At 42.7% G+C, this 10,633-nt stretch overlaps 1 protein-coding gene across 1 annotated transcript in view; it reads left to right on the top strand.

The window, feature by feature from the left end:
• The first annotated feature begins 4,586 nt into the window (after positions 1-4,586).
• LOC306801488 (protein piccolo-like) overlaps positions 4,587-10,633 on the top strand; it is a 253,000-nt gene continuing 246,953 nt past the window's right edge. The window contains exon 1 of the mRNA XM_079304606.1: positions 4,587-4,844. Within this exon, the coding sequence (XP_079160732.1) occupies positions 4,603-4,844 (242 nt within the window). The 5' untranslated portion in view covers positions 4,587-4,602. The remainder of the gene's footprint in view (positions 4,845-10,633) is intronic.

The following is a 10,633-nucleotide window of genomic DNA, read 5'->3' as shown; positions in this document are numbered from 1 at the left end:
AAAACACACAATGCTTTGCAATGTACCTTGCTATCATAATTTACTGGTTGTTTTGGTGACTAATAATTCAGGTGAGACTAGAGAGTAGTCATGATCTTGAAGAACATTTGTCGTGCAAGTATTTAGCTAGACTTTGGTTAGTATGTAGATGAGTGAAGTTTTGACACAGAATTAGAACTTGTGAGACAAGCCTTGCTGGTGAGAGCTATCATTACAAGGCATTGCTCATTCTGTATGGCAGATGGACTTAGCTGCTGGATGCATCTTAGTGATCTCTTTTAAATTCCACAGTCTCTGCATCTCTGAAATGTGGTAAGGGCACTGCAACATTTAGCAAAGTATTTGTACAAGTTAAAATATGAAATTATTAGTGTGTGGAGTTTAATAAATATGTTTATGTAAATTCTAGCTTCTCTTCTGGCTTCTTCTATCTTCTTTTGTGGTACTGATCAGCACAGACTCTGGCAATAGCTAATAATTAACACAACTCTACCTTCTTCACTTTTGTCTGGGCACAGTGACAGGCATATTATTAAGATTTAAAACTTTCTCCCATTTTGCTAGCTCATGCCAAGATGTTACTGACTTCTTCCTTTCTTCTGATGATCTTAGTATTACTTCTCCAACGTGTATGCACTGAATGTCTTTTTTCTCAATGAAAATGTAAAGAGCACATCTATACTAAGCAGCCTACTGATGAGAAAATTGGATGTCTTCAATGTTGTTAATCAGTAAATTAACTTCAAGCACTCATTTTAGTGCTGCAGATACACTCTTAACTGAGATTCCCTTGCCCCAGATCAGATTCAGCACTGGCAAAAGATGAACTAGTGTCCTTGTGCTGTTTCTGCATACTCAGCTCTAACTTGGACTGGCTCCTTTGGAGATTTGCTGCATTTAGTTTGCATACCAAACTGGTCAGGCCTTGATGAAAGTCATGCATTACTGATAGAGCACAGTGTTTAGCCTGAATGAAGTGACATCACTTCAAATAGATGGTAATTGTTTTGCAAGGATAAAGATGCCATATATGGTCTCAATGTAAAATATATACATGTTTGTGATCGTGCTGGTCTATTTTGGATTCAAACAGATGCAATGAAGATTCTACAAAACCTGTCCTCAAAGGGTAGTTTGATTTGCTACTATTCATGATTATCCTTTTTATATTACCTAGTATCAAAGAAAAGGCAACCTGCTTATGTATCTCTGCCTCTAAATTTGCAGAAAGAACTCTAATTTGCATGCACTTTTAAAAAGACTGTTTCATCTCTGAAAGGGTTTTTAATCATATTTTTCTGTGCTAGGGATCAAGCATTTTTTTTTTTTAATAAGAGGTTTTTATCCTGGCACCAATGAGCTATTTCTTGCAAGTTAGATATTACAATTTTTGAGAAATGGGCTGATTCATTTGATAACTTTTCTTTCCTTCCTACAACAGAATCTTATGACTTATTTGTAAGTTTCATTGGTTTGTGAGTTTCATTGGTAATATCAAAATGAGAGTTCTTGTTACTTTTGGACAGACCATAGAGTACATAGGGAGAAAGATGTGGAAATGATAAGATGTAGGGAAAATAGGCCTGTAGCAGGACTTCTGGAACACATAACTATTGATTTCATGCTGTTTCATAAGAAAAGGTAAATGTCACAGAACTGTGAAAGGAGTCCGTTTCTACAAAAATCCCTAAGATATTTGAAATCATAATAGTTTTTAAGGTGAAATCCTTGGCTCCAGTGAAGCCAAAAATGAACTTCCCACTGAAGGCCATTTCTCATTCCTTGCCTCGTTTTCAGCTCATCTTGCATCCATAGGCTTTAATGTCTCTTCCTCCTATTCTATTTCAGGACAAGTTAACAATGAAACAGAAACAGTGTATATAGTTTTATACAACAAGCATCAGCAGAACTCTTGTTTCCCCACTTTTAATTGTGTTATTGAGTGAATTGATTGTGTTTTGATCTTGCTTGTTTCCCATACACAACATATGCCATCTGATTTTAAACATAAGACAACTTCTCGGTCTGAGTCAGAAGCACTAGTCACTTATTTGGCTTTGAATAAAGAAACATAGAGAGGTTGTTTGTTTAGAAAACTTTCATTTGGGAATATTTTAAACTTTCAGACTACCCAACTGAAGGACAGAAATATCACCCTCCACAAAATAGTCAATATTTAAGAGTATTATGAATGCTCACCTTAGTAAGTGTCAGAAAACCAAATGTTTTCACTGATTAAATCCCCCTTTCCCCATCTTCTTTTTTGCACCTGTCTTCTTCCATGCAGTAGCACTTTGCACACCTATTCATAATTACATATATGATGCTCTCTTATGCAAAATGATGTGGGGATATGTATTTGTTTCCTTCTAGCCACCTGAACTTTGTCTTTCCTTCACATGTCAAGGCAATCCACCTTCCTTCAGGTGTGCCTGGGTTGTGTGCTGCCTCTTCCACGCCCAACTGATGTCTTTACCTAGAACACCATGTGAAGAGGCAGCCACTTACATTCAAGTCATGTACTCCACTAAGACAGTTTTCCCTCTGTGCTTTATCATGTTCTCTGTTGAACTGTTCTTTTGATGTGTAGCTTGTAACCACTCAAGAGAAAAGTAGAAAAGCCCCAGCTGCTACTAGTTTCATCACTTACTGTGAACTGGTACTGGAAAAATGATCTCTGACTGCTACACTACCAGAGCACTATAAACATTTGTACAGTATCCTTATGTTGGTCATTTTGGGAGCTCATCTGCATAAAGCTGTGTCTGAAGCAAAGTACTAATGGAGCTAAAGAAGGAGACAAGCAAGAGTACCAAATTCTGACAACCTCCTTGGTATTTGTGAAGATCTAGTTGCTTAATGTTCAAATCTGAATATGAAAAATGCAGCCACAATTCAGTAAGATCTCTAAGAAGGATTTGGTAAAAACTCGGCTCTGATCAATGAGACAAGAAAACTGGTGGCAAAGACATAGAAAGGCCAAGGCACTTAGTGGCTTTTATGGATTGGGTTAGTCCTGTAGTCTCCCAGGTCTCTGAGTGAAACCATGGGCTGTAGTAGAAAGACAAAGGTGTAGAAAGTACTTAAACCAGTTGGATATGCAGGAGCTTATGGCACTAAATATGATGGATCAAAAAGTGATGAGGGAGCTGATGTTACTGCAAAGTCATTCATCTTCAGAAAGTTTCCTAATGACCAGAAAAAAAAGCAAGCATTGTGGCCATTTTCATAAAGGAGATCTACAAGACAACTAACAGGCAGTTTAACAAATGTGGTCACTACCCTTCCTGAGAAAGTTACAGAGCCACTCCTCTTAGAAGCCATGTCCAAACAGACAAAAGACAGGAAGGTTATTAAAAACAGACAGCATGTGTTTAACCCCAGGCAAATCACTCCATCAGGCTTTCAGCATGATTAACTATAACATCCTTATATCCAAATTAGGGAGACCTGTACAGAGGATGAAAAATAGATAGAACTATGAGCCTCAAAGCAGTTGTGGTTATTTACATCCCGTCCAACTGCTGGCGAGTTACTATTTGTATCTTTCTGACTAGTGGTATGCAATGTCTCTGCTACTGATGTGAGCAAGGTACGGAATACAATCTCTGCAAATCTCAGCTTGGAGAACGGTAGATACACTGAAGAGCAGGGCCACTCTACTCCATCCAGGCGGGAGGATGAGCTGGCAGGAACATCCTGAAGTTGAAGAATAGCAAGAGTCCTGTATCTGGGAAGGAGTAACTGTGCACCAGGATAGGCTGTGCCAAAAGCAGCTTTGCAGCAAACATCCAGGTGAAACACCTTCCTGCAGTGGGTGGCTGTGATGAAGAATGCCAAAGGCAGACTGACCTCTGCTACCTCAAGTGTGGCTGGAGGTTTGGAGAAGGTGATTCTCAATATATTCAGCAGTTGTGAAACTGCCTTCGGAGTACAGTGTTCAGTTTGGGGCTGACTGGTCCTGGAGTGACACGGATATGGTGGTGACAGTCATCACGATGATAGTCCGGCACCGAAACACAGACTCAGAGGAGCTGTAAAATCTGCACACACAGAGACATTCAAAACTCTGCTGTTTAGGGCACGGAGCAATCCGACCTCATTGACTCAACTCCGAAGGGGTTGCTTGGAGGGGGCGTCCTCCACACGCGTTTTCCAGCCCCTCTTCTTGCTTCAGGCGAGCGAGGCATCTTCAAGCTTCGGCTGCTGGCGATCCCGTCCTCGGCAGAGGGAAGGGGAGCGGGAGCAGCGCCGCGGGATGGCCGCGGGTCCCCGCTCGGTCCCAGGGGCGCGGCGGGCGCTCGGGGCGGGGGCGGCGGTGCCTTTAACGCCGGGGCGCGGGGCGGGCCGGCGGCGCGGGGGGGGCCGCGCGCCCGGAGCATGCGCCGCTGCGCGCGGGGCGGCGGAGCGCGCCGGGCGGCAGCGCCGCACTCCCCGGCAGCCGCGGCGGCAGCCAGCGAGCCCAGCGCCGCCCGGCCCGGCCCCGGCGCTGCCGCCGCGGTGGCGGCCGCGGAGCCCTGAGCGCCCGCGGGGGAGCGGGGCTGCGAACCGCCCGCCGGCCCGGTCTGCGCCCAGCGGGAGAGGCGGCGAGCCGCGGCGGCCATGGGCAACGAGGCGAGCCTGGAAGGAGGCGAAGGGCTGGGCGCCTTCCCCGAAGGGGCGGCGGCAGCCGGGGATGGCGGCGGCCCCGCGGCCCCCTTGCAGAGCCTGGTCCCGGCCGGGGTGGAGGCGGACCTGAGCCAGCTGAGCGAGGAGGAGAGGAGGCAAATCGCCGCTGTCATGTCAAGGGCGCAGGGGCTGCCCAGAGGGAACCTCGCCGGCGCGGAGCCGCCTCCCATGCAAAGGCATGCACGGAAAATCTCCCTTCTCCCGCTCCTCCCTTCCCCCTTCTCCGTCTCCTCGCGGTGGGGCGGGGGGCGAGTCGCAATACGATCTGGGCCCGCTGCACCCGGAGCCGGCGTTCCATTTTGCTGGCAGAGGGAGGGACGGGGTGGCTGCACGGGCGCGGGCACCAGGACGGAGCCTGCACCCTCTGGCTTTTCCCACCACAGCGGTCTCTGCTCACAGCGGCGGTCTCCGTTTCCGTGGGCTGCGCCCTCCTTTCCTCTCTTGCACTGATCGGGAGCACGGGCAGGTTCTGTGTCGGGGCGGGGAGAGATGTGCAGACACCGTTCTGGTTTTCCGTGTGCGGGTGTGTGCTTTAGGGGCTGGATGCCCCACAGCGCTGGTAGTAGCCAGGGAAGCTCTACTCGGGGCGGATGGGTTCTGCAAGCGTCTGGAGAGAGAATCTTGTTGAATCTTCCACAGCTTTCGGGCATAATACATTTGCTGACCCTTACTCTGCCAGTTCTGAACCTCTACAACTATCATTTGGCTTCATTAAATAGTCATGGATTGGGGAGGTCTATTTCAGCCTATTTCTTCACCCTTTTTTTTCTTCTCGGATTTTTTTTTTCCCTTTTTTTTTTTTTTTCTTTATTATTGGAAGGGGAGAGGCCGAATTGTAGATTAAATTGATTGCCATGGTATTCAGTGTTCTGGAGAGTCATGTCTTTACCTCATTGTGCTTCTGCGAAGGCTGGGGTAATTTCCTTCCCCGTTCTTTCCCTGCCCCTCAGCGGATTCACCGCCCGACGTGCAACAAGCCCGCTCCCCGCCCGGCTCCTCGGGGCTGCCGCTGTCCGTGGTGCTGAGCCCCCGGCCCCTTGCCGCTGTCCGTGGTGCTGAGCCCCGGCCCCGTGTCCCTGTCCGTGGTGCTGAGCCCCCGACCCTGCTCCGGCCCCGTGTCACTGAGCCCCAGCCCAGCTCCGGCCCCTTGCCGCTGTCCGTGGTGCTGAGCCCCCGGCCCCGTGTCCCTGTCCGTGTCACTGAGCCCCCGACCCTGCTCCGGCCCCTTGCCGCTGTCCGTGGTGCTGAGCCCCGGTCCCGTGTCCGTGTCACTGAGCCCCCGACCCTGCTCCGGCCCCGTGTTACTGAGCCCTGGCCCTGTTCCGGCTCCATGCCGCTGTCCGTGGTGCTGAGCCCCCGGCCCCGTGTCCCTGTCCGTGGTGCTGAGCCCCCGACCCTGCTCCGGCCCCGTGTCACTGAGTCCCTGCTCCGGCTCCATGCCGCTGTCTTCGGTCCTGAACCCCCATCCCGCCCCGGCCCGTCATCCCAGGCCGGCGCCTGTGTTGCTCTCCGGCTCCAGGGCTGGGTGTGTTGTTTGTCTTGAAGGAGGAAGCTGAAAGGAGCCTCTTCGAATGTTTCATGGGTCATTGACCTCACCCCACATAAATGCATATTCAATTTATATAATATCAGGTTTATATAAGTGAATTCTAGAAGAAAGGCAAGGAGGGTGGGACTAAATTAATTCTTGGGCAAATTACTGGAGTCACCGAGATTGTACCCTGAGATGATGGTCTCCATTTTTTAAAACTGGAAGTCATATCTTCCTATTTAATATCTTGCTTAATTATTGATCAGACATTAGCACTGTAGAAAATAAAATTTTCCATTCAATTCAGGTCTCTGCACGGCTTCTATAGATGTTAATGAGGAAAAGAAATATTCTTTAATTCCATGAAACTAATCTCAAAATTCCCTTTTGTATAACTGTCTGTGAACAAAGACACAAGTACTTTGAAACTTACTTTTTACAAGAACATTAGCATGAAAAAAATTAAAGCTAAATGTTCTTGGAAGCCTTTAGAATAGGCTGAACTCAATGCAATGTGAATATCTCTGCATTTATAAATGGCTGCTTTCCTACAAACATATTTATATCAGAAGCTACTTTGATCTTGTTAGCATACCACACTTCCACTCTCTATTTAAAGTAAAGGGACTCTAAATTTGTGAATTACAGCCTTTTACCTTGCGTCAGAATGTCAGCTTTGACTATTATAGCAGTTCCCATCATAGTATCTTCATACCATTCCCACTGTAAGGAAGTTACTACTTGTCTTGTCTCTTGCTTTGTGGCTTTATTTGCTCCTCTTGCTGTTCGCTTTCTTCACTGTTGAGAGCTACCAAGAATGGTAGTGGTAATTATCAAGAACCTGATGCAAACAAAACTCTTGGAGTAAGACTCTTCTAGGGATTATGGATCTCCCTCTTCCAGTCTAAAACTGGAACTAGGTTTGTTGGTTTTTTGTTTTTTTTTTTCTTTTTTTTTTTTTTCTTTCCAGTCCAAATGTTAAGTGACAGAGTGTAATCAGAAGAGAAATTCTGGCCTTCAGTCAATACAGCTTAGTGTTTTGGCAATGTCCTTATTGTAGTGTCTGGTAGTTTTTAACATATTAAATGGATTTTTTCTGTGTGATTTCCAAAATAACCCTGAAGTGTATGAATTCTGTATGATTGATGGTATCCTGAGGTAACAATTTTTGCAAATACAGATTTTTTAATAGTAAGTTGTATGTGCCAGGTAACATAGTTTAACCTTTTCCACCTTAAAATGAATGCTGTGTATTCTAGAACTTCTGTAGGATTTGAGCTTTTAAGTCTTGTGAATTTTAATATAAGCATTTAGATCTAGAGCACCTAAAGTGAACTGTCTAATTAATATGTCCCTACTAATAATAATAATTAAAAATAAAAAAAAAAGTTTCATTCTCAAGGTTCCAGTGAGATGCTTAGGATCTGTGGAAATCTTTCTATTCTATTTCAATTACCTGGCTTCAGAAAATTCGTGGTTGGGAGCTTTATCTGAAACAAACACAGTCAATTTGTAAGCAAGTTCCATTTGTTCTAGCTTCATCAAAGGACTCTGTAACTGTGCCAGTGTTCACTTCCTGAGGAATTATTCTATATCTGAAAGGATTAGATGGCCAGCTGGATATATGAACATCTGATACAGCTGCTTGGGTTTTTTGTTTTTTTTTTTTTTTTTTTCCCAGTTCAATCAGCCGGTCATAACAGATATCGATAAAAAAAAATTGTGCTGCATTTTGATAAGAAATGCTAAGAAATCTTGCTGAGTGTTGTACTTCTGAAGTATATGTATGGTATATTTTCCAGAAGAAATATATATTTTTTAATAAGTTGGCCACTGGAGTATGCACCGGTTCATGCATATCTTGTCTGTAGATATGAAAAGATCTAACTACCTTTGAGTTGCACTGTTACTGCATTTGCCTTTGGAACTATTAATACTGATTTATGGGGAAAAGGCATGCCTTCTTAACAAGCGTTTGCTATGGAATAGAAGAACTAGACCAATGGTCCTTTTGTTAAATCTCTGCTTACTCCAAAGTAAGCTTTGATTTGGCTGTAATATGTAAATAGAGATGAGTTCCATGAATCAAGACCAAAATGAGAGAAAACAACAGCACAAAGAAAAGCTTTATGTGAGGAAGAACTAAATTATTTCATATGTAGGGTCTGGTTTGAAGACTTTAAAACAAATGTGGGTTTTTCATGATTCAACAGATTTGAAAGCTAGAAAATTCTTGTTCAATAAATATAAGATTTAGTTTGAGGATTCCAATTATCCAGTTCAATTAAGATTTTTCAGTATCAGTCTGTAGTTGGTTTTAAAATGGTTGTAGAAAAGAAGACTTCGACTCTCAGATAGCTCAAACTAAATGGAGCAAGTCCTGGCTCTTGACAGAAGTAACATTTCTCAAGAAGATTGTCTTTTCAAGGCTTTTTCTTCCACTAGTTAACCACGCTCTGTCTCCATTGCTTAGAAACATTGTTATGTACAAAGGCAAGACAAGACAGGTCTTTAGAATATACCAGTAGCCTTGAAGAGAATCACCTGAGTTTATTTCCTAGATTAATGGGTTGTAATCTCATTTCAGAGCCTGATATCTGATCAGGTAGAAATTTATGGAATACATTATTTGATGAAAATGTAAGCTGGAGCAGAATTCTGCTCCAATCCACAGTTTTTTTTCTTGCTAATTTCCAAGTAGCGTACTGCAGGTACAGCTACATAGTTACTAATCAGAGTATAAGATTGCTCTTTTAATAAGCAAAAATGCCAAATATTTGAAAGAATTAGATTATCATTGGGCTTTTTTGAACTATCCTCTTTATGAGTTAATCAATGTTCACTGATGCCAGTGGAAAAACACCTATTCACCTCAGTGGTTTGCACATTAGGATCATAAACTTCCGAATCTTGCAGTCAATACATACAGAAAAATGGGAAAGGATAAATGGAATTGTGGAAGGCTGGAAATAGTTTGGCCTTAAATATTACTTGAGGAAATTTTTAATTAACACAAAAAGTGAGATACAAGAATATGAAAAATCCTGTATTGTGGGAATTGCACACACAGAAGTGTCTCCCACTTAGCTTTGTCTTTTTTGTATTGCCTTTGCTAGCCACGAAATGGAAACTAAAAGTTAATCAGAAATACTGCTAAACTCACGGTGACATTTACAATGTAAAATACACTTTTTAATGTGGCTACTGTAGATGGTCCTGTAGACTTCTGAAAAAGCTCTTAAAATTGTGCATGTCTTTTTACATTTATTAGTCAAGGAATGTGGTTAAATCTAATAAGTCATTGTTTATTTTGCTCATGAATACCCAAGAAGAAATGTAATGTCTGGCAAACAAGATCACAGCTGACTGGTTCTCTCAAAGTGAAAAGTGGAAATTTTATATTAGCAACATTTCTGTGACACTGAAAAGAACACCCTATCTTCCAGCAGAAGCTCAGTGACAGCACTGAATAGAATATTTTATTACATCCCTGTATTATTCCCCTGCTACAGCCAAGTATAGCAACAAGTAAAATATTGTGCCACATATGAAGCCATGGCCTTGATTTGGGTTCCTACAGTCTTACAGTTTCATTTTCTTCTGTATCAACTTATAGCAAAATATTGTTGCATGGATTTTCCCAAATTCTCTACTGTGATGTGGTGGGGTTTTTTTTAATTTTTTTTTTTTTTTAATGCTGGTCAGAGTGAATTTTTGAAATGGTGCTGTGAAGGAGTGTGGTAGCTATTAACAAAGAAGAAAAAAAAAAGGTTCAGGGCTAACTGTGAACTGAAATCTGTTTTATTTGATGGAGAACTCTGATTTGTGAGTAGATGGTTGCCAAGATAGATATTTTACGAAGAAGCATCTACTCCTTAGCATACATGAATTTTAGGAGTTTAAATCCCTGCTGCATATTGAATTGTAAATATATCTAACTTTTGTACAAGTATCCAAAACACAAGTATATAAGCATTGCAGTTTTTTCTATTTGTTTGTTTGGGGTTTTTTTTTTGTTTGTTTATTTGTTTTTGGTTTTATTGGTATGGCTGTACTTTGATCTGCAAATTTTGACACCTCTGTTTCTTTTAGTCTTCTGTCTCCCTGTTTTTATATCCTGAGGATTAGGGTGAAGAGTTAATAATTTGGACATAGGTATAATAGGAAGTTCTCACTTTGATCTCCTCAGAATTCTAGAAAAAAAAGGGTATCTGGTTAAATGTTATATTTGGTTATTATCTAAAGAATAAAACAATCTATGACTGAATACTTGTATAAGCCTTTAAAGAATAGTGATTATTTAAATACTTTTTACATGCACCTTGTTATAAACCTTGGTCTTGAAAACACTTAAGCACTGAGAAACTTCACAGCACTACCCATGCACTTCCAGGGTTACTGGTACAGGTTATTTGATCTACTTTTTCTTGTGTT

Source organism: Erithacus rubecula (genome assembly GCF_903797595.1).
Source record: "Erithacus rubecula genome assembly, chromosome: 4".
Taxonomy (NCBI): domain Eukaryota; kingdom Metazoa; phylum Chordata; class Aves; order Passeriformes; family Muscicapidae; genus Erithacus; species Erithacus rubecula.
The sequence above is the reverse complement of the archived record's forward strand: the minus strand, read 5'-3'. Positions and strand labels throughout refer to the sequence as shown.